This window comes from Cibotium barometz, chromosome 16 (genome assembly GCF_041138505.1).
Source record: "Cibotium barometz isolate CiBa-2024 chromosome 16, ASM4113850v1, whole genome shotgun sequence".
Classification (NCBI taxonomy): Eukaryota; Viridiplantae; Streptophyta; class Polypodiopsida; order Cyatheales; family Cibotiaceae; genus Cibotium; species Cibotium barometz.
Window position 1 is genome coordinate 14,393,421 of NC_141061.1, and position 25,674 is coordinate 14,419,094.

General features: G+C 38.1%; 1 protein-coding gene across 2 annotated transcripts in view; it reads left to right on the forward strand.

Moving 5' to 3' along the window:
* The first annotated feature begins 23,869 nt into the window (after window positions 1–23,869).
* Window positions 23,870–25,674, forward strand: part of LOC147630407 (SAND family protein) — a 46,316-nt gene continuing 44,511 nt past the window's right edge. For both annotated transcript variants that reach the window (XM_086810271.1, XM_086810273.1), the window contains exons 1-2: window positions 23,870–24,127; window positions 24,746–25,668. In XM_086810271.1, coding sequence (XP_086666397.1) covers window positions 24,829–25,668 — 840 coding nt within the window. In that variant the 5' untranslated portion in view covers window positions 23,870–24,127; window positions 24,746–24,828. The remainder of the gene's footprint in view (window positions 24,128–24,745; window positions 25,669–25,674) is intronic.

The following is a 25,674-nucleotide window of genomic DNA, read 5'->3' on the forward strand; positions in this document are numbered from 1 at the left end:
CTTTGCCATACGCATTTGTGAGCTGTGATAGCTCTTTGGCATTGTGGATAGCCCTATGTATGGTCATTGAGGACACGTACTATTTAGTCAGCTGATTGGATTGCAGCCATTGTTGAGGGTCGAGTGAGGTTTTCATTGAGCTGGGGGATACCCATGTCCGGGATCCTTTCGGTGATACAGGTATTGGAGCGATCCCGCGAGCACCATAGGACCCATGCATAGTGTCTGGTCACCTATGTCAGATGCAGTGTGATTCTCCGCAGTGCTACTTTGCGTTGAGACTTGGTTTTGCTCTTTTGAGAGCTTTACACCTTTAGTTTTGGGCTATTTTTGCCTTGGCTGGTTATTTTGGTTTTTTGGCCATTTATTGCCGTTATGCTACCGAAATTTTGCCAAAATTTGCAGCTATGTGATGCCTCTTTGTGCCATTGATTGGTAGCGTGTATTTCACTACGCTTGCTCTCGAGTGGGAGATTGTGGTATTCTCGAGCATTCGTTGCTCACAGAGGTTTTGGCAGTGTATACAGCCAGCTTGTTTTGATGCTTTGATATTGCCATTGGACTTGCAGTGTTGAGCACAGTTTGGTGCGAGTAGCACAGTGGTTTGCAGCGAGGTTTGCAGGCATCTTGTGGTTTGGATTGCGTCGAGGATTCCGCATCCGCCACATACAGTTGTGCGCATTGGTTGCTTGTCTTGTTGTTCAGTGTTTCCTTGCACACACATGGCTCTGGATTCCGTCCAGCATGTTGTTGTCCGTGTTCCTGATACAGATGAGCAATCATTGTCGCCAGAGGTTGAGACGTTGAGGTAACGACATTCTCGTTCTTTCCATCATATGCGCTGTTGGCATTGTGGCCACACAGGGCACATTAGGCGTCGTTGCTTCAGGCGTATGAGGCAACAGAGACGGAGATGTATGCATGATGCAGAGACTCCTTTGACATAGGTGAGAGAGGCAGCTACAGTGACTGAGTACGCCAGTGACGTTGATGTCACCTTTGCCTCTAGTGTTCCTCCTGCATACTTTGATGGATGCTCACTTTCTCCACGTTGGTTGCTAGATGCAGATGCTATGTTTCACGTCACGTCTCATTGTGAGTGGTTTAGCACATTTTCTAGTGGGAGACTTGGTTGTATGCATCTACATGGCTCAGTGTATGAGATCGCAGGTGCAGGAGACATATGCTTGTCATTGCCTAGTGTTGTTTCTTACACACTTAGTCATGTGCGCTATGTTCTAGATTTGGGAGGACAGAGTCTCATTTCAGTGAGACAATTGTTTGACAGTGGCTGTTGGCTCCAAAATTCCTATCCTGATCTTTTCTTTTAGTAATTCCATCAGCTTTGGCAAGAGAGCCTTTGGTACTGGAATTGGCCGCAGGTTCCAGGGCACATGTGGAACAGTGAAGATCACCATTGGCGCTGTTACACTTGGATCAACACAGCCTATCTCATGCGGCTGAAAAGCAAAGGCTTTCCCATGTTTTACAAGCATCTCCTCAAAGCATTCCCTTTCAACTGGCAACAGAAAATCCCTTTCACCAATCTTCAGCTCTTTTAGGGTTTCCTGTGTAAACTTATGCCCAATTTTCTTCGGATCTCTGAGATTTGGTTGCATAGAGGCTTCATCTATCTTCTCCTTGCTTCCTGGTGGCAAAGGCAAGGCAACTGGTGTTGATGACCAATTTAAAGTGCTCATAAAAAAACATGTTGGTAGCACCCAACAATGCTACAGTGATGAAAATGCTAATGAAGCACATATTGAAGCTGATGCAGAGACCCAACCCATGTGAACTGACACTAGATACCCTTTGCTGTTGCAATACATGTGAATCCTTCCTGCTTTGAAGCTTGTAAAAAACCACCTCCCTTAGTTGAGGCCATAAACACAAAAATTCAAATCCTTAATTTCTTCGAATCATGTAACCAACCCCCTTAATTGAGTCTATTTACACAACACTTCAGAATCCATAAGTTTCTAGCCCGAAAGACCCTTTGTTATGGAAAAAAAGAAATTATACTTGTATAGCGCATGCATAAAAGGAACACTACTACTAATGGTGGATGGGGTGTTGGTGCCTTATGAAGAAGCTTGTGGTAATTACTACATGATGTAGTGGAGAATATTTTAAGCTTATTGTACCAAATCTTTAATGAAGTTCTTGTTAGATGGGGTGCTCAGGGTGCAATCAATAGGATGAAAGGTCTACTACTCAAAGACCTCTCTCTCTCTCTCTCTCTCTCTCTCTCTCTCTCTCTCTCTCTTTACACCTTAAGTAAAGAAATCTCTGTTGCACACTCACAAGGAAGGAGAGAATATGAGATAATTTTTAAAAACTATTGATCGTACTTAAATACTAATCTTAATTTTTTTTATCTCTCCCTAATCCAATCCTTGGAGGGCTTTAATACTAACTTAAAATTCACTAAATGAGGGCAAATTAAAGCAAATAAAGTAGTTTATGAAATTAATATTCTTTAAACCTAATTAAGAATGGTTTAAGCAAAACATACTTATCAAGATAAACCTAATAATCAATCTCATAGAATAATAAAACTCTAAGAACAAAACATATAAATATACCCTTGGCTTTATCTTCCACTTGGACTATATTAACTCCATCCTTATCAATCTTACTCACATGGAAGATCCATACACCCGATACATGTGTCTAAAACAAATGCACACACTACATGTGCCTCCTTGTATGTACCAAGCATGTGCATCTTATTGTCACTTATACCCTTAAGACTTCTAACATTCACACAACCTTTGACACATTAGCCATACATTTTGACATTGTAATTTTTGCACCCAAATTTGAACACTCCCCCTTAATGTCAAATTGGAGGAGGTTATAATAAATTTATGCTACATGCTTTAGTGGGCCACTAATGCATGTGCAATCATACCATGCTCACCCACATATATTTCAAACACCTTTCACACAAGACCTCAAGAATAAGGAGAGAGTGAGATAGGGAGGACAAAGAGAGTTAGCAAAGAGAAGGAAGGACAGAGAGAGTTAGCAAAGAGAGAGTGAGATAGGACATAGAGAGTTAGCAAAGAGAAGGATAGAGAGAACAAAGAGAAGGACAAAAAGAGAGAGAGAAGGCTATAGAGAGTGAGCAAAAAGACGGATAGAGAGAGAGCAAAAAGACGGATAGAGAGAGAGTGAGCAAAGGGAAGGATAGAGAGAGAGAGAGAGAGAGAGAGAGAGAGAGAGGGAGGATAGAGAGAGTGAGCCGAGAGAAGGATAGAGAGAGAGAGAGAGGAGGATAGAGAGTAAGCAAAGAAAAGGATAGAGAGAGAGAGAGAGAGAGAGAGAGAAGGAGGATAAGAGAAAAGAGAAGCATATATATATATAGAGAGAGAGAGGGATGGTAGATAGAGAGAGTGAGCAAAGAAACAGATATATATATATATATATATATATATAGAGAGAGAGAGAGAGAGAGAGAGAGAGAGAGAGAGAGCCAAGGAAGTGAGATGAGGAAGAGACAGAAGAGCAACAAAAATATGTGAGATGGTTGGAGAGAGGAGAGGAGAGAAAGGGAAGATGGTAATAGATAGAGAGAGAAAGGGAGAAGCAAGGTTGGCAGTGGAGGGGGCTGGGAGGTGGTGGGTGAAGATGGTGGTGGGAATAGTTAGAGAGAGATTGCTCAAGTAGAGAGAGAGAGAGGGAAACCAAGAAAATCTTCCTCCATCAAGCTCCCTCAGTGACCATCCCCCCTAATAGGTAGTTGGTCCCTTCAAGCTTATCCTCACTGGATGACGTTCGAAATACATCATTGTTTGCCATTTTTAATAATACCCAAGCAAGTAATCACACAACCTACAAGTGCTAAGTGATCTTTTGATGAAACCAAGGTGGTTGCTAATGAGCCCATTGACAATGGAGACTTGCAAGGCGTATGAAAGAAACGCAGAGTAAAGTAAGTAGAAAATTTACTCATAAGATGTAGAGATCAATGTTAGAAGTGTAGCTCGTAGACAAGATCCGGTGTGGGGAGTGCTTGATAATGCTTTCACATGTATATGCACACCCGTTTGTAGATCTCACAATACTACTCCAAAATCTGATGAAGAACATTGCAAATCTGGTCCTTTAAGATTTTTACAGAAAATTAAAAACCATGTGAAGGGTTCCCAAAACGTGCCCAGAAAGAAATTTTGACCCACAAACCTCCTAAAGAGAGAAAAAGTTCCCCAATTGGTCCTAGTGTGTTCACACACATCACTACCAAATATGGCTACGTATTTACTCACTCTCTCTATCCTCCCTCTCTCTCTCTCTCTATCCTCCCTATCTCACTCTCTCTATCCTTTTCTCTCTTTGCTAACTCTGTCCTCTCTAAAAGTTCCCCAATTGGTCCTAGTGTGTTCACACACATCACTACCAAATATGGCTACGTATTTACTCACTCTCTCTATCCTCCCTCTCTCTCTCTCTCTCTATCCTCCCTATCTCACTCTCTCTATCCTTTTCTCTCTTTGCTAACTCTGTCCTCTCTATCTCACTCTCTCTATCCTCCTCTTTACTCACTCTCTCTATCCTCCCTCTTCCTCTCTCTATCCTCCCTCTTTCCTCTCTCTATTCTTCCCTCTCTCTCTCTCTCTCTCTCTCTCTCTCTCTCTCTCTCTCTCTCTCTATTCCTCTCTTTCTCTCTCTCTAGATCTCTATCTATCTCATCGCTCATTCTCTATAGCTACCTCTCTCTCTATCCTTCTCTTTGCTCACTCTCTCTCTCTCTCTCTCTCTCTCTCTCTCTCTCTCTCTCTCTCCCTCTCTCTCTCTCTCTCTCTCTCTATTTCCTTCTCATTTCTCAACACAGTACAATTAATTCATGTTTTGCGTACAGATCCTCAAGTCTACAAACTATACACTACCTTATTCATCCACATAATACAGAAAATGCCAATTCTTTATTGCTTTGTACGACATGTTACGCATAAACATTGTTGAAACTGTCAATGATATCTTATTGCAAAACCCCAACATGCATTGCTATCACCCTCTTTCTCTCTTTTTTCATATGAAAAATAATATCATGACATAATCATAAACAATTGCTAAACTTGAATATTCACAAACAAATATGTTTATTGCACTATAATGAAATCTTTATCAAGACACCCTTCACAACGTCCTCTTCGGAATCAATACAAACAATGTTCATGCCTAATTTGAGCGTCATATCCACGCTGACACCCACCTGCAAAGAAAACATCCCTCTTAATTTCACAAAAAAATGTAACACTCTTAATTTGGAGCACTCATATGTTTGTACCATACCTCGCCATGCTATCCCATTTGAGTGTCTGCCCCCAGTACATTATGGTGCAAGGATCAATGACATAATCAAGTGAGAAAGGTTGTGTATGGTTTACTCCAACTATGCTCATGAACTTACATGAAGGTAGCAACGAGGGTATGTGTTTGCAAAAGAGCAATGAGGGTATGTGTTTGTAACAAAAAGTGATGTTTAATGGCAACCTCTATGGTTAGTTTACTTACCTCTTGTCCAAATGCCTTTCCAATTTGCGTTGTACATTGCACATTCACCAGGATGTCTAAGGAGAAGCCAGATTTCTCGGCCTGCTCGTTATAATGGTTGCCACTTGATACATAGTACCAATGACAATAATAAAGCCACTTGCTCGACCTGCGTGCTATAATGGTTGGCCACTCGATATATACGACCAATGACAATAATAAAGCCATTTATTGTCTAGGATGGTCTCACAAATTTGAAGCAATAAAGTCTCCTCTCCATCTACGTGGCATAGATATAAAATGTGAGAATGATATACACACAACATATACATAATAACACTTAGGACTTAATGAAGGAAAAATCTTCTCATCACTCACATGTACAAAGATTCCATGGTGGGACAATGTCATCGGGGCAGAAAACGGAACCTCCTATGGGCAACCTCATTATAATACAATCACACACTATGCTTGTATTGACACCTTTAACAATAAAGGTCCGGTCTCCCTCGTTCACCATCTGCAACATATTAAAAAGACATACTAGCTCCTGTGGACACTCCTAGTGCCAAATTGCACAGCCTATCTTCAAAGGATCCCCAACAAATGCCCTCATCTTAGTAGAATCATGTCCTCCTACACCATGTTGAGAAGAGTTACACATTAATTTTCATTACAAGATATAAAAGACAGACCTTCACAATCCTTACACATGTGTTCACAATTGATTATTACACCTGTCAATCGCTAGGCTTCTATAACAGTAGAGGAACTAGCACTTTGATATTCACTTGGAATACCTAGGACTATTGTCTAGGTTGTACAATGAGACACTCCTACAAAGCGCACATTTTGTAAGGGCATGCACCATACATATACATTACATTATCATTACCAACAATGAGTAAAATCATACCTGGCAAATTCATTTGGATTGGGATCAGAACACCTAGGCTAGATGGATTATTATGTTGCAATGGTGCATTTGCCACTTCACCTCTTTCTTCCAAGCTTATCTAAATCCATAACTTATTCATCTATGTTAGTATCTAAACTATGTAATAATAAAACTAATGAACCATGAGTAAAAGAGTGACCTGCCTATGTTGCTGCATGACCCACTTCTTCAACTTTTGGGGTTGGCTCGATCTTACGAGTGCTATCCTTAGAATCGCTTTCGTCATACTCTAATGCCGAGACATCAGAGTTGTCCTCTTTCTCTCGTGCCTTTCCTTTTTTCTTTTCCTTCTTTGGCACTTTTTCCCCTTCATCATCATCATCCTCTTCATCTTCGTCATCCCCTTCACCTTTCATAAGACCTTTGCCCTTGAATATGTGTAAGGTCATGTAGACCTCTAGGCTTCACAATATAAATAAGGATTCGAAAAGATATAAGAAATAGTATTAAAAAAGAACTGAAATATCAAATTATATAGTTCATACCATGGTTGATTGCTTTGATTTATAGACCCGAGTACACATGTCCTCGTTCTTGGGAAATTTTCCACTTGGAAAGTAGAGGAACAATGGGCCCCTCCTTCTCGCTCTTGGAAAATTTTCCACTTGGAAAGTCAAGGAACAATGGGCATCTCTTGTATATCCCTGCATCCGAAAGGTCTCGAAGTTGCTGCTATGTATACATAGTGCTCTCATGTTGTGGATTGCACCAATCATTTAAGATTGCAAGGCACATATGCAATATATCTCTCCGCATGGCACTTTTAACAAATCCATCTACATATAATTGTTTCCCTTCAGTTCACAAATATAAGAGCACAATTAAGTACGTAAGCTTTGTAGAATGTTACGTACCTGAACACATCAAACTTGGTAGCTTTGATGATAGTAGGGTTTGAAGCTACCACGCCTTGTTTCTTGGGATCCCACCATTTCCTTAAAGGCTTCCCAAAATACAGTCTCTTAAGATTTGAGAGGTTCTCCTAAAATGTATCTGGGAAAATTATCTTATGCTTTTCAAAAAATTTTGCAAGAACGCCACACCTTGTGTTGTAATCTCATACCATATAACTTCTCTTCAAAGCCAATCTCTGAATAAACTTGCATTTGTTATATTACCATTGAAATTGTTATTCAAACAAAATACAGTGCTTTGTATATATCGAGAAGAAAAGGGAAGTAATTATTACTTACTTTTAGGGATTTAGGATTCCTTCAGCCTTTGGGAATTGCCTGTGCTTTCTGGTCATTTGAGAGAGAGAGAGGCGGTGGCCTTAAGTGAGGGGAGAGTCCCCTCACTAAGGGCGACGTTGCCCTTAGTGGGGGGACCCTACCCTCAAAGAGAGAACAATTCCTCACTAAGGGCAACGTCGCCCTTAGTGGGGGGGACCCTACCCTCAAAGAGAGAACAATTCCTCATCCTTTTCACAAAGTTCATGGTGTTATCACTAGGCCTATTAGCAAATTTAGTTCTTGGCGACGTTGCCCTTAGTCCCCTCACTAAGGGCAACGTCGCCCTTAGTGGGGGGGACCTACCCTCAAAGAGAGAACAATTCCTCATCCTTTTCACAAAGTTCATGGTGTTATCACTAGGCCTATTAGCAAATTTAGTTCTTGGAGAATCGTTTCACCTCCCGTTTCTAAGGGTTCCATGGTTCCTCCACCCATGTCTACGTTTATTTAGTGCGTGTCTTCCCAAAGATCCTTACTTAAGGTAGACTCAAAGGAGTCTTGCCTTCTTAATAAGGAAGCACTATGTTAAGTGTTGGTCATTTATGGGACTCATAAAGGCTAGGCGGGTTTGAGAATTTATGGTTTGACATGCTACATTCAACCGGATTTTCATTTCTAATAATTAGCCCAAACCAAGATCGCATCAAAAAGTGTATCTCATGTGAAATATTCTCTAGCACTCCCTAAGCAGGTCTCAATGGATCTAAACACACACAAATTATAAATGCTTGGTTATTTTTATTTTAGTTTGTTAGTCTTTTTTCTTTTTTTTTGCTCACATCATGGTTAGTGGCTAGTGGCTCACACACTTAGTGTCTAGTTTGTTTTATGGGTCACACTTAGTAGGCTCACACCTGGTGACTCATGTCAAGTCATGCCCAAGTGACTCATGTCACATCAAAATATGTCTTGCTACGCTTATGGTCCTATTGATCTAGGCTCATGTGGGTTTGATTAGTTGGCTTGTGCAAACTTGGTGATGTAGGCTCACACAGGTTTGGTGAGCTTGGCTCACGTACGCCACATCTCCTAGGCTTATGCCATGTCTAGTTGGGCTTACACGAGTCTAGTGAGCTTGGCACACATCACACTTGAGTAGAATCACATCCCGCCTCACGTGTTTTGGGATGAAATAGGCTCATATGGGTTTGGATGAAATAAGGTTGTGTGGGCCCCCCCGCTTATGATATGATTGGTAAGAAATTATTGAGAATTAGGCCTTAATGCTCATCTATTGATTGAAAGTCAAAATTTTCCTTGGAATTTGGGGTTCATACATATTTTATAATAAGAAAATCTTTTTGGGACATGGATAGTTATGGCCTTACAAGTTTTCAAGGTAGTTTTAATTGCCCAGTACAATATTAAATGGTAAGTATAGCCTTACAAGTCTTCAAGGTAGTTTAATTGCCCGATAATACAATATTAGATGTAACGACCCTTAGCTCACACGGGCATGGTGAGCTAAGCTCACGTCACATTCGTGTAGGCTCACACGCAAACCTGGTGGTGAGTTAGGCTCACACATCACATCCCTGTAGGCTCACGTCACATCATCTTATTGGGCTCACATTGGCATGGTGAGCTAGGCTCACATGTCACATCCCTGTAGGCTCATGTCACATCCCTGTAGGCTCACATGTCACATCCCTGTAGGCTCATGTCACATCATCTTACTGGGCTCACATTGGCATGGTGAGCTAGGCTCACCATGTAGGCTCATGTCACATCATCTTACTGGGCTCACATTGGCATGGTGAGCTAGGCTCACATGTCACAACATTTTATCGCTTGTCTAGTCAAGCTCACATTGTCCCCAACCCAATAGCTGTTTGGGCCTAGTATTTTTTGGCTTTTTAATGGTTTCAAAAATTAAATACCTTTATAGGGACCATAGTAATGATGATTGAAATTGGGATTAAGGTTGGCCAATAGAGTAATGTTCTATGCACTAACACTGAGTCTCCTTAGTGAAATTCCTTATACCCTATCTTCTTTTTTCTATCTCTAACCATTTTGATTATGATCCTCTTTAAGCTTTCCTTTTTTACCTACATTCTCTACTGCCATATGTACAAAATTCATTTGCATCCTCATCTTCGTATTTTACATCATATCACTTCTTGCAAGTTCCAATCGTGTGATTATGTTATGGGAATATATTTTAAACCCTCTTAAAAATATTATTCTACCCTCTTAGATAATTCTGCGACGCTTGGATTATCTTTGCGTCATGCCAAATTATGTTAATATCATGGGTGATACCATTATAAATATTAATACGTTTGGTGAATATTGACGTATGCTTGGGGCCTCCAATGTTTATTTCAATTGGTTCGTATATGTAGGGGTGATTCCTGGGTTACTTACACCTGGAAAACATGTATGTGATGATGGTTTGTATGCTTATGGAATAGTTATTTCACCAATTTATTATTGGTTATTTTATAGGTGAAGAGGATTTCGAGGATTGAAGAGAAGTCGCACAAATTTATTACTTGGCACACCATTTTCTAAACAAGCTTTGTATATACATGTGCTAGCTTGTGCACATTTTGATTTATTGCCAAGCATAGACTTGATCTTTAATATTTGGTAAAGCGTGATATGCTTTAAACCCACCAAGGCTCAATTTATGGGCACTCTATTTTTGAAGATAAGAGAGTGTCCTGCAAGAAAAGCACCCTTTTTGTATTTTTGGAGGCTAGGGCCTGAATGGGAATAAAGTATCTCGTAAATACTCATGTGTGGGGAAAAATAGACCATACACACATGAGGGGGGATGATTGCACCCAATCTTAGAGCCGAATCTTTGTGAGATAAGTATTTCAATTATTTTTGAATATTTTGGTCATGATCATGTGATGTTTGATAAATTGTTTGAATGTAAATTATTTGATTTTCTATCTCCCTAAAAATTTAGATCCGTGACAGTGGTATCAGAGCTAGACCTAGGAAGAAGGAGATAAAATTGAGTGGTAAAAAGCTAAATTCAAAGGTTTTTGAAGGATTGCTTCTATTAACCAAAGGGCAAAAACTAAAGGTCAAGAGGAGGGCGGTAAACCGCTTTCACAAAACCATGAAACCACTCTATATTTAAAAAGCGATTTTGCTAGATTCTTAACCTCATTCTAATCCATCTGTATGGATGAAATCTATAATTGAGAGCAAATCCGGCTTAGCTTTTGGATTGCTAAACCACTACTAGAGGGAGAAATGGTGTGTGTATCTCCATAAGTCAATTTATGAGAATATATGTAGTCTAGAAAATCTCAGAAAAAAATAAGGGACTTAGTTAATTAGATTTTTCTTCTTCTTACTTCCCTTTTCTATCCACGGCGACCAAATTATTACCTCCAAGGAAAAAAAAATATTCTCAAAATCACCCCCGTCACACAAGCGATGCTATGCGTATTCAGGGAGAAGGCCGGGCTCATTTGCACCGGTTACTCAACACAAAAGCTTTGTTAAGCTTTTACTAATAAAGCTTACTCCGATTAATTAAACAAAAGCTTTGTTAAGCTTTAATAATAAAGCTATATATATATATATACTTTATCCCATCTACCTCTCTCTCTTTTTAGCACATCCTTGTGACCAAAATTCAAGAGAGAAACTCCATAGTTTCTCTTAGAGAAGAGAGAAACCCCATAGTTTCTTTTAAAGAAAGTTTTTGCAATCAAACTTGCTAAAAGGCTTTAAAATTTTATAAAGCCTATCCTCATCACTTCAAAAGAGAACTTTTCAAGAGAACTCCTCACTCCCCACAAAAGGCAACAATTCTGAAAGAAATTTAGAAATATTAAATCTTTTAAATGACCTAATTAAACCCATCATTTAGTGACTGAATTATAAGCTAAACTCTCCATCTTAATTTAGTTGCAATGGCTGCTTTACCCATTCCGCCCACAGTACAAGAACAAATCTTAGTGCTTTAAGAACAAATTGCTAGTGAACGAGAACTCCGACGGCAAATTAGAGCATCAAGTCAAGCGTACCAAACGCAAACGTGATGCTTCTAAATCTTCCAACTCAAATGAGGAGGAAAGTGATCATGTGAGATGCACTATTAAAGCTACATTGCATGCTCAAAATTCTAAGAAAGACTCATGAATTAGTTAAAAGGCATTCACTTTCCAAAATTATGATGGCAAGAAGGATGCACGAGTTCTCATTACTTGGATTAGCCAACTAGATGACTATTTCTCATTACTTGGATTAGCCAACTAGATGACTATTTCTCTGTAAGAAGTTCTCTGAAAAAGATAAAATTAAATGTGCTTGTAATCATTTGATTGAAAGTGCGGCTTTATGTGGTGGAATGTGATTAAGCAAGGTAAACATCGACCTTCAACATGGAAAGAGTTTCAGAAACTCTTAAAGAAACATTTTCTACCATCGCAGTACAAAGCTAAAGCACATCAACGATGGGACACTCTACGCCAGATTGATAAAGAGAATGTCCAAGCTTATATCGACAAATTTTGGGGTATTCTTTTACAAGTTCAAGTAATTGAAAAATTCAAGGAAAAAGAGCAACGTAAAAAAAATTCATTGTAGGACTTAAGTCTACCATTAGGGCTGACGTTAACATGTTTCATCCACATAACCTTAGCACTGCTATGGACCTTGCCCTAAATTCAGAACGTAAAACAGGTGTATCTAGAGATTTCAAGATGCAGGATAAATCCAGGATGCAAAAGGGTAAAGATATGGCTAAAGGAGGTACTCGGAACGACGACAACAACAACAACAAACCTTCGAACGGACAACCAAAGAATTGAATCTTCAGATGCTACAATTGTCATAAGGAAGGACACCTCGCATAGGATTGCCTTGACAAAAAGAAGAATTCCACGTCGATGGCTCGACTCAATGTTATTGAAGAAGATGACGAAGATTCTTTCAAGCAAAAGGGTAACTTTGACCCGACTATTCAGACCATGGTAACTTTGACCCGCCGACTATTCAGATCAAGGTAAGTTTTCAATTCATGCTTTATTGAAAATTCAAGGGAAAATAAAAGGAAAATCGATTTCTATATTGCATGATGATGGTAGTTTGCATGATTTTAGTTCTAAGAAAGCATTGAAAACACTTAACCTAGATGCATCGTACTCTATTTACAAAGTAAAAGCTGCATTTCAAGGTACTAAGTACAACTGCACTAAGGAGGTTAAAGATTTAGAATTACAAATGGGTTCACTAAAAGAAAAGAGAACATTCCTAGTGGCACCTTTACAAGGTGTGGATGTCATCTTAGGTATGCCATGGAGACATGAGCATGACCCCCATATTAACTATGACACCCATACCATATGGTTAATAAAAGATGACCAAGAAATTTACCTTCAATGCCAAAACAAAGTTGAATTAAGCCCATTTATTACTCATACTCAAGCAAAAAGAGCTGTACGGAAAAAGGAGAAGACATTTTTTATTTTTGTCAACTAGCTTACTGCCCAGGATGGCTCAAAATCAAATATGTCTCATGACCCTTTCATCTCTAAATTCTCTAATTGCTTCATAGACGACTCACCACCTAGCTTACCAAGACCTCGTCCAAAAGACCATAAAATTGAAATAATTCCTGGTAGCTCACACAGCCATGTAAAGCTCCTTATAGAGTTAACATGCTTGAACAAAAGGAGATTCAAAGGCAAGTCGAAGAACTATTAGATAAGAAATTGATTCGACCCATTAGTTCTCCATTTGGTGCTCCAATTCTTCTCGTTAAAAAGAAGAATGATACATATCGATTGTGTATCAATTATTGTGCACTAAACAAAATTAATGTTAAGAATCAATATCTAATACCTCGAGTGGATGACTTGCTTGATAAACTTAAAGGAGCCCGAGACTTTAGCAAGATCGACCTAAAGTCTGGTTATCATTAGATTTGAATATACGAAGGAGATACCTGCAAAATTGCCTTCAGGAGACCCAAACTGGCCATTATGAATTTTTTGTTATACCATTTGGTTTGACTAATGCTCCAGCTACTTTTAATAGAATGATGAATAGGATATTCTTGAAATATCAAAATTTTGCTATAGTGTTTTTTGATGATATCTTAGTTTTCAGTAAGAATCGTAAAGAACATGAACAACATTTAGAAAAAGTATTCTCACTTCTTTAAGAAAATCAACTCTATGTCAATCCTGAAAAGAGCAAATTCTTTCAAGAAGAAATTGAATATCTAGGACACATTGTCTCTACTGATGGTATTAGAGTAGATCCTAAAAAGATCAAAAGCATTACTAATTGGCCTAGACCACGTGATATTCACGAACTCTGATCTTTTCTTGGATTATGTAGCTACTACTACATGAAGTTCGTTAGAAATTTTGCATATATTGCACATCCTTTGACTGAACTTCTTATGAAAACTATACATTTTGATTGGACTGATCGACATGATCATTCTTTCACTGAACTTAAGAAAACATCGACCCATGCACCAGTTCTTACATTACTAGATTTTCAATGACCGTTCTTCGTTATAGTTACTGATGCTAGTGTGGAGGCTTTGGTGCTATTCTTATGCAAGATGGACACCCAATTACTTTATGAAAGTCGTAAACTTAAACCAGTAGAAAGAAATTATAGTACATATGACAAAGAATTTGCTACAGTTGTCCATGCTTTAAGACTTTGGAAACATTATTTAATGGGATCTTAATTCTTAATTAAAAAAGATTAACAAAACATTTGTCATTTGTTAACTCAACCATTGATTTATGATCGACATATCAAATGGGTTTCATTTATCTAAAGTTTCCAACCCATGATTCAATATCAACCAGGAAAAGAAAATGTTGTGATGATCAATGCTTTAAGTAGACGTCTTAGTATTTACAACATTTTTGTTATTCAAAGTCAAACATTAAGTCCTATGAGAGAATCCTATGATACAGACCCAAATTTTTTTGAAATTTGGACTAAGCTTAGAAACAATAATTGAAACCCTATTGGTGATTACTCATGCCATGATGGTTATCCTTTCTTCCAAAAAAGATTGTGTATTACACAATCTTTTAGATAATTCATACTGGAGGAAATGCATCAACCACCATACATGGGTCATCGAGGTGTTTCAGCTACCCTATAACTAGTATCTAGGGAATTCTTTTGGCCTCATCTCAAACAAGATATAACAAATTAATGGCTAAATGTTCTGTTTGTCAGAAGATTAAAAGCTACAAAGGAAAAAACCGAGGACTCCTTACCCCCCTACCAATTCCTAATGATACTTGGGAACAAATATCCGTGGACTTCATCATAGGTTTGCCTACTACATCAAGTCATAAACGATTTGGACAATTGACCGTTTGAGTAAGCAAGCATACTTCTTACCTTGTAAGAAAACTTTGACTTCTCCAACAAGCCGCCAAATATATTTATTAAACAAATCTTTGTACATCACGGCTTGCCCCCAAAGTCATCGTTTCTGTCAGAGATTCAAGATTTTGTAGTAATTTTTGGATCACATTATTCTCCAACTTAGGCACACTAAAGTAGATTTCTCAACAGCTTTCCATCTAGAAACAAATAGGCAAACTGAGGTTACTAACAACATTATCTTAGATCTACGCAGAGCCTATGTTGCCCAACAACCTAACTCATGGGATAAGTACATTCATCTTTTCCAATTTGCTTACAATAATACTCCTCATTCAGCTTCTGGTTGAGCACCTTTCAAAACGGTATACGGATAACTTTTTCCTATTCCGGCAACTAGACTTTCTCACAAAATCGAAGCTGCTGATCAATTCACTATTGATTTTACGACCATTCTGAATGACGTAAAACATTCTATTGCTCATGCTTCAAGAAAAGTATGTTAAGCAGCAAATCGTTAAACGTAAAGCTGTATCCTTTGAACTTGGAGACTATGTATTTTTAAAAATTGAAAAATGTTGACTTAAGAGTGTTGAAAATTTCCTAGATGTTAAGGTTGCACCAAGATTTTATAGACCTTTTAAGGTGATCCACAAAATTAATGATGTTGCATATAAACTTGAATTACATTCTCATTGGCACATTCACAATTCATTTCATGTTAACTTATTAAAACCTTTCAAAGGACAACTTTCCACTCATCCAGTATATGAAGAGACAACTCTTATTGAAGAAGACCAAGAAATCTTGCTCCCAGATCCTATCATTGACCATCAAATTACACTAACTCATACTGGAAACCAATATAGCAAATATTAAATAACTTTCAAAAATCTTCCTCGTGAAGATGCAAGATGGGTGCCTGAGAAATATTTTCGTGCTTTCCTTGAGATCCTCCGTTCTTTTCAATTGAGGGCAATTGCAAACTCAAGCAAGAGAAAATGTTATGGGAATATATTTTAAACCCTCTTAAAAATATTATTCTACCCTCTTAGATAATTCGAAGACACTTGGATTATCTTTGCGTCATGCCAAATTATGTTAATATCATGGGTGATACCATTATAAATATTAATACGTTTGGTGGTGTATATTGACGTATGCTTGGGGTCTCCAATGTTTATTTCAGTTGGTTCGTATGTAGGGGTGATTCACGGGTTACTTACGCCTAGCAAACATGTGTGTGATGATGGTTTGTATGCTTATGGAATATTTATTTCACCAATTTATTGTTGGTTATTTATAGGTGAAGAGGATTCCGATGATTGAAGAGAAGTCGCACAAATTTATTACTTGGCACAACATTTTGTAAACAAGCTTTGTATATACATGTGCTAGCTTGTGCACATTTTGATTTGTTTTGTAAAAGCCATAGTTTATCAAGCATAAACTTTATCTTTAATATTTGGTAATGCGTAATATGATTTAAACCCAAGCTTCAATTTATGGGCACTCTATTTTCGAATATAAGAGAGTGTCGTGTAAGAAAAGCACCCTTTTTGTATTTGTATTTTTGGAGGCTATGGCCTAAATGGGAATAAGGTATCTTGTAAATACTCATATGTGGGGGAAAATAGGCTATACACACATGAGGGGGGATGATTGCACCCAATGTTAGAGCCGAATCTTTGTGAGCTAAGTATTTTAATTATTTTTGAATATTTTGGTCATGATCATATGATGTTTGATAAATTGTTTGAATTTAAATAAATTCTTGCAATTTATTTGATTTTCTATCTCCCTAAAAATTTAGATCCATGACAGATTCTTCTATGCATGTAGCCAACTCAAATGGTGTGAATCATGTTGCATTTTGAACTAAGTTATTATAGTGAAATTCTAAGACATTTATGGAGTTTACATGATTCTTTTGAATCACCTATTTATGGCTATAAATGTAGTTCTCTATGCCTTAATTGAATTTTCTATCTACCCATCTATCTAAAGTAGATATGCAAATGAGAACCTTAACACTATATCCAACAATTTGAATAGCTTGTGCCACATATTACTTGTGAATCTCCAATCTCTATCTATTACAAATTCAATTGGCAAGCCATGAAATTTGAGCACCTTAACTAAAATACAACTTTACTATTGTACTGGGAATTTTAAGATGTCCATGTACAGCCTCCACGTTTATCTAGATTTTTGCACATACTGCTTCAGTGACTTGGCCGACTAGTCTTTGACTTCTCAAGCCTTTTCTTGATTTTTGCTAGCAGCCTCACTCTAGGTCAACTCAACGCGACTGGCTAGCTATAGTCACAAAATTGAGGTGGGTAGGCGTAAGGAGATGGGTGTGGATATGGCATAGGGGCATAGCCCAATGATTTGACATCCCTTGTTTTTGTTTTTGTTTTTTTTTGTTATGATGCAAACATAAAAAATGGAGAGTGAGTCCTATGTATTCCAATTGGCTTAATGCATTCTAATTTCTAATAAACAAAGATTAATGGTCTAATTATTTCTTTTATGCTATAAAATGTGAAAAATAGAATTGAACAAATTGAGTCCAAATGATTTGAAATTGGGGAGTCACCACTTACTTGTTAATTGAACAAATTTGCTCCAAATGAGTAGAAAACTTGAAAAAATAAATTTACTCCAAATGAATAGAAAACTTGAACAAATATAATTGAATAAATTTACTCAAAATAAATAGAAATTGGGTATTGACCACTTGTTTATTTGAATCTTGATGCTCCGAGTGTGTTGCCACATGCTCTAATAACCATAACAACAATTCTGACTTAAACAAACAATGGATTTGAATTCCAACCAAGAAATGACAAAGCACCAAATGCAAAAGTATAAATGCAAAGTATAGTAAGGGAGTCCTTAGTTAGGGTGTCTCCAAAGATGTTCATAGTTGGTTTTCACCCTAAGCCATTGAAGATTGAACAACCCTCTCTTGTGGAATAGCAAGGGTCCTCAAAGTGTCACCATGATGGAGCTTTGCACTTCGGTAGGGAGTGAAGAGGGAGAGAGATTTGGAGAGCTTAATGTCAACCTCAATGCCAATTGTGAGTGCAAAAATGGGAAGAGATGGATATGAAGAGAGAAAAAGAAAGAAGAGAAGAGCTTCACTCAATCCACTCATACACACAATCCACTAGCAAGCAAGCAAGCAATAAGAGAAAGTAAACCAAGCAAGCAAGCCTTACCATAAGATCACAAGACTAGACTCAATTATAATAATGGGATTATGTGTATTTTCATTAATCCAAAATGACTTACATACATGCCTCATATCTATAGTGTTACCTAATCATCCAAGTAAAGTTCAAGCGGCCCAAAACTAGAATGAACCGATTTCTTAGGCTACGTTATACATGTCATAAGTTTGATAATTACAAGTCAACCAACATTACATAAGTCATAAGCTCAATGATATCCCAAAATTGTTACATGAAGCACATCACGTAGATATAAATAGATGTAGAAAAAAAGGTGTAGTTGCACATCTAGAGTAATGTTAACCATTGTTCATCTCCTTCAAATCTTCCCAAAGATCATAACTTGATCGCCAACACCCTTGAGTTTGAGCATGCTAGTCATTATTTCATCCCAATAGAGGCTCACATACTCAAGATTGAGGAGATAGTATTCTCACTTTCTTGCTTGTACTCTAGACACCACACAATATAACCATTTATGGTTATTAAAAAGTATCCAGTACTTTGATTGGATGGTCTGTTAAAAAAACATGATACACATGGAATCTTTTGAGGTATCCACTACTTTGATGGGATTGATTTCTTAATAAAACATGATATGGAATCTTTTAAGGTATCCACTACTTTGATTGGATGTTCTCTTAATAAAACATGATAGATATGGAATCTTTTGAGGCCTCACTTTTTAGCATGATTTTGGTCTTTTATGGATGTTGACTACTACAAACATGGTCCAAAATAGTCATTGTTGTTGGTATGAATCCTTCAAAGAATGAGTCATGTGAGGACCACATCATCACCAGATAGGATAAGGAGCCTAACCTTACAAGGCCCTTATATATTCTCTTTGTTTACATATGCAAGCATCATATCTTTGAGTATATAAAAAGCTTAAGGGCTTGTTATTTACCCTAATGTCACTATACTAGCATCACAAATATTGAATAAGCTAAGTGCACATGGCATTTTACTTCTTTGTTGTAGTAGGTACAAGATTGGGAAGCACATATGGATCATAGAGTCTTAATTCTTATACTTGAATGTCACTACTAGCATCTCAAATATTGAATAACCTAAGTGCACATGGCATTTTATGTTTTTGTTGTAGGTACAAGATTGGGAAGCACATATGGATCATAAAGTCTTAATTCTTATACCCTCATGAGTTGTGGTGAGAGATCATATCAAAGGTCTTCATGATATATAACCATATTAGCCCAAGTCTACTCTACTCAAACGGCAAATAATATGCATACACCAAAATCTTACTTATCCCAAAACTCGCTTTCCATTGCCTACCCATGGGTTATGTTACATATATCATGTGTCTTTCAAAAATCTTTGCTAAAATAAAGCTCATCATAACTGCGTGGTAGCTACCCGAATGGTTCCCTCCCCCTACCCCCTTCCAAGTTTACTCTTCTCAAAGGGAGGATAACTAATATTCATACACCAGAATCATATATATCCTAAAACTCACTTGTCCCAAAGCTTACTCTCAAAGGAGGGTAAATAATATGCATACACCAAAATCTTATTGTCCCAAAACTCACTTTCCATTTTTTTGCCTTCCCATGGATTATGTTACATGTTACATGGAGTCCCAAAAATCTTGGCTAAAACAAATCTAAACATGATTGTGTGATAGCTACCCAAATGATTTTTACGCCTCACTTTCCATGTTTTGCCTACCCATGGATTACATTACGTGTTTCATGGAGTCCCAAAAATATTGGCTAAAACAAATCTACGCATAATTGTGTGGTTACCCAAAAGATTTTTATGCCTCTCCTCCCCTCCCCCCACCTCGCCCCCTGGCCTGCTTGCCTCACCTGCCCTTACGCACCCCTCCCCCTTGTGAAGTCATTTAGTTGAGTTCATTGATTTGCATCATTAATAAAAAAATGCCACATCCACCATGGGTTAGGACTAACCTTAAGGGTTGAGGTTAGGGTCAAGCATCCAAGGGTCACACATGGGAAATGGAGAGTCAAGAGTCACTTGAGGGCCCTCCTATATAATAGGGGTATGGGGTTAGGACTAACCTTATAAGGGTTGAGGTTAGGGTCAGGCATCCAAGGGTCGCACATGGGAACTGGAGAGTCAAGAGTCACTTGAGGGTCCTCTATATAATAGGGACATGAGGCACACTCAAGGGAGGTTCTCTTGTGTAGAGGATTGTATCTACTCACCTACCATTTCACACTAGAGCTATATGCTGCTGGATAGAAGTCATATCTCTTGATGGTATGGGACATCAAGGTTAAGGTATGAGGTACTTCATTGTAATTCATGGTGCATCCCTTGGGCTCGAGGGTGGTTGGGTGGATGAGTTTATGCCTGGTTCATGTATGTTTATGCATGATAATTATCTAGAGAGATCTTAGGGTTTTAACAGTGGTATCAGAGCAATCTTTAGTTAATTGTTGTTGTTTTTTCTTTCTTATTCTAATTTTTAGCATTTTTTAAATTAAATTTTAATATTTACTAAATAAAAATATTATTTTGTTGATTCATTTTGGTGATTACGCATGTGGATTGTCGATATGGTGGTTGGAATGCATGTTTCTTTTATTCAATGGACGAATCGATGTTGCGGGGGAATTACGTGAGTTCAATGCTATTTTTCCCAAAAAAATTTAGTTTAAAATAAGTATTTATGGAATTTTTACCATAATACCACACTTTTTTTATTGGATATTTTTAGTAGGATGAATTCCCTGAATTTCTATAATTTTTGGAAAATTTTTCTAATTATTTATAAAATTTTAGAGTATTTTTATGAAAAAATATATATGTTTTTTTATTTTGGCGGGTTTTCTGCAGAGATGCTACCAAATTTTTTCCAAATTTCTATTGAATTGCAACGTGGGGCAACCAATTGATGCATTGAGTTCTCTCCCGTGTGTGTGGGATTCTTTTCTCCTCTCAAAAATGATTTTTTTTCTATTTTTCTTTCCCGCGTGTGTGAACCCCTCTTAATAGGCATATTTATGTTAATCATAAATAAGATTTAATTATGATTAAAAAATCAATTAAAGCTTAATCCTCCTCTCTGTTAACATAAAAAGAGGGGGTGCAGAGAGAAAGAACGTTTTGAATGGATAAAGAAGAGAGGAGAGAGGAGAGAAGAGACCTCCTCCCTCTCTCAATTTTCGTAATACGAGGGGGGGAGGGGTGGCGCTATAGACTGTCGAGCAGAAAAAACACCCCCCCCCATAAAATCAATTTATAAGCTTTTTAAAGCTTACTAAAGTTTTTGATTTTTTTTAAAAGAGCTTTTTTTATTTAAAAAAAGCTTGAAAAAAAAAGAGAATAAGAGATTTGAAAAAAAAATCTTCTTTGAAATTTTTCGAATGTTTTTTTTCTTACAGCCTTTTGGCTTTCCGATTACCGAGAAACCCCTTGACCTTCCGAATTCCGGGGATCTTTTGACCTTTCGGATTCCGGAAACTTTTGACCTTTCTCATTTCGATTTTTTTTGTCTCTTCATTTTTCCGAAACCGTTGGCTTTCCGTATTCCAGGAAGACCATTGGGATTCCGAAAATTTTTGAACCGTTCATATTTTAATGGGCACCTATTGATGTCGATCTTAAGGACATTGAGCTTGATGCATCGAGGGATTTCTTGCGTGATATGCAGGAAATGCTGACCCAAGCTCAAGATTCTATCAGGAGTGCTCAGGATAGAGCATGGTTTTATGCTAATAGGGTACACTCACCTTGGTCTTTTGAGCCAGGAGCGTTGTTTTATTTAAAAGTTCCTAAAGAATCTCAGACTTTGTCAACAGGAAAATGCTCGAAATTATCTCCTAGATATTGTGGTCCATTTCGAGTTATACATCGAATTGGCACGGTTGCGTATGAACTAAAACTGCCTCCACATGCTAGAGTTCATTCCAGTCTTTTATGTCAAGATTGAAAGAGAAACTGGGAGGTGAGGAACTTATTGAAGTTGAAGATTTATCCTATGTTCCACACGAACTTGAAAAGGTACTTGAATTCAGGGAAAGGAAACTTTGTAGTTGACTAATCCCTGAGGTTAAAATTAAGGGAAAAGATAGGGAAATAGAGGATTTGACTTGGGAGTCGGTTGAGAATGTTCAGTATAGATTTCCTTCTTTTCATTGCAAGAGTGCAATGTTTTGAGAGAGGGGAAGTATGTTATGTGCACACTATATGTGCATATACTAGGAGGTTAATCCACATTAGGCTTGTGAGCATGGGAGCAAGCTCTAGTGGAGCATGGGTTAGGACTAACCTTATTAAGGGTTGAGGTTAGGGTCAGGCATCCAAGGGTCACACATGGGAAATGGAGAGTCAAGAGTCACTTGAGGGTCCTCCTATATAATAGGGGCATGGGGCACACTCAAAGGGAGGTTCTCTTATGTAGAGGATTGTATCTACTCTCCTACCATTTCACACTAGAGCTATATGCTGCTGGAATGAAATCATATCTCTTGATGGTATGGGACATCAAGGTTAAGGTATGAGGTACTTCATTGTAATTCATGTGTGCATCCCTTAGGCTCGGGGGGGTGGTTGGGTGGATGAGTTTATGCTCGGTTTATGCATGTTTATGTTGCATGACAATAATCTAGAGAGATTTTAGGGTTTTAACACCATCGTAAACCAAAAGGTGTTTAACCCAATTGGTATGTTGTGGCTATGTGCATTTGTGGGATGGAAGCCTAGATGGCATAGTAAACCAAAAGGTGTTTAACCCAATTGGTATGTTTAACCCAATTGGTATGTTGTGGCTATGTGCATTTGTGGGATGGGAGCCTAGATGGCATAGTGGAAGGTATGATGGAGGTTGGATAGGTTGGAAAAAAGTGAATTGAGAAAGATTGAAATGGTAAAATGGGAAAACATGATAAGAAAAGCTTAGTGATTAGGATAAAGTTTTTATAAAACGCTTCTAAAGAAGAAGTGTTACTTATGATGAAGCGAAGCAAGTTGGAGTGGGAACCCAAGTGCACACGCATGTGCAAGGTTTTGATATGAAATTTAGAGTTGTAGCACTTGCTTGATCATAAGGTTGTAGTAGCGCTTGAGCCTTACTCTTGTTGAGTTTGCTTAAACTGACTACATGACGAAAAAGAAGCAACATTTACATGCACATCCATCAACAAAATAAAAAATCAAAGGAGTTTGGTAATTTATGAGTGGGAATTTGGGAACCCTAAATTCAAATTTTGTGGAATGCTCATAGAAAACATTTTTCCCAACAAATCATAAAACTTAATACGAGGCTATGTTGAGAATTTATAGATGTTTAATTTGAATCATAATTATAAGCTTTTATAAAATTCTTAAAATTAAGGAAAAAAAAGTCAATCCACTTATAGAAAACATTTTCCCCAACAAAATCTTAAAACTTATGTCTACAAAATTGTACGAGGTTATTCGTGATAGTTTGGAGAATTTTCACGCTTAATTCTAATAAAAATGCATTAAACTTGACAAAATTTATGGAGTAGAAGTTAAAATTTTAGAGAGGTAGGCGAAAATGGGAAATTATGAAAAGAAATGTTAAAGTTCACATATTATTAAGAAATACGGGTAAAAATGAGAAACTTGTACGTTCTTTTAACATTAATCACTTGATGCACGGGTTTCATGCTGAAGCGTTTCTATGAACGAATGCCACAAAGTCTACTTACAGCGCACCTCGAGCTTTACTTAAACCACAAGCTGAGGCGTCCTAGTAAGGTTATACAACTTCAATAAGCGCTGTGAAGATTCTCGCCCACCTGCCTGTTGCTGTGTCGCGATCTGCATCGGCACGTGCGGATCCAAAAGGACTGTAAATCCATTGGAGGCTTCTCCTCACTCTGCCGGACATCCCTGCATTGGTACGGAATCTGTTTGTTTGTTATTTGTTACCCGTGTGTGTGTGAGAGAGAGAGAGAGAGAGAGAGAGAGAGAGAGAGAGTATGCGATGGGGTCTACAGAGAGCTTATGTTTGCAACTATATGCATACCTATACCCATGTTCATTTGTTACCTTCCACTCGTGTGTGAGAGAGAGAGAGAGAGAGAGAGAGAGAGAGAAAGAGAGAGAGAATAGGTTATGGTTTTTAGGGAGAGCTTAGGTTTGTAGCTATATGCATACCTATCTCCATGCATCCATACATATATCTACATACATGTACACATAAATATGCATGTATATGTGATACACATATGCATATAAATTATTCAGATATACGTGCATTTTATGTGTGCATACAGGCGTAGACATGTTTATATGCAATATGTATGCACGTCTGCATACATATGCATGTCTGCGCATGTATGTGAGTACACATATACATGCTTACATGTATTATTTATAGATTCCTTTGCATACCTTTGATTAAGATTGATGGAGGGAGTACATGTATTTGCATATGAGAGAGAGAGAGAGAGAGAGAGAGAGAGAGAGAGAGGGGTTTCAATTCTGATCTTTTCTTCATTTGACATCTCTTGCAGATACACTCCCCCCCCCCCCCAACTTTGTGCTCATTTGATAAAGATGAAAGACACATGATACTTATCACGTTGATGACTTGAAGATGGCTGAACCAGATTCCTCTGCTGGAACTTCAACTACAGAAACCGATGAGCTTCAAGGCACAGCCTTGATCCCGGAAAGAATGTCTCTATCTTATGAGGAATTGTTTGACAGCAAAACGGTGGATGACAGGCCATGCTATCTGCCTGAGAAGGCTGAAGATGACTGCGAGACATCTGGTTTCAAGGACAAAAATGATGAAGAAGTTGACGTGACAAGCGACAATGGTGCTTCAGAAATTCCAACTTTGTCTGGTACCAATGATGACCGTGTGACATCTCGTTATGAGGATGGAAATGTGGAACCTGATGTGTCGGGCGAAAACAGTACTCCAGAAATCCAAAATTTGTATGATAGCAATGACTCCACCTCTTTATCGGGTGAGCACACACACATTTTGGAGCCAGTAGATGTTGTTGGGCATGTTGAACAAAGAGAAGATTTTGAAGAGGATGCTAATGGAGAATCTAAGTATGAGAGCAATCATGAGTCTCAAGAAGTAGAGCAGATGGATGAACCACATGAGAAAGGTATAGATGCAGACAGAAGTCTCCCTGAGACGGCCTTTACAGGCAGTGCACACATTTCAGAATCTGAACTTCAAGCAGAAGAAACACCTGAGAATGGATTTGTTGAAGGCTATCAGAGAGAGGTTCAGGTTCTTTCAGAGGCTGAGAGTGCTGTGGAAGGCCTTGAAGATGAAGTGGCTTCCAGTGGCGGAACAAGCTTGTGTGAGGAAAATGGGGTACAGACACTTGATGCCACAGAACAGAGCGGTGTTGGACAGGATGCAGATTTGCTGACAACAAATCTCATTCCAGGAAAGCAGCATCAAAATGAGGTATGA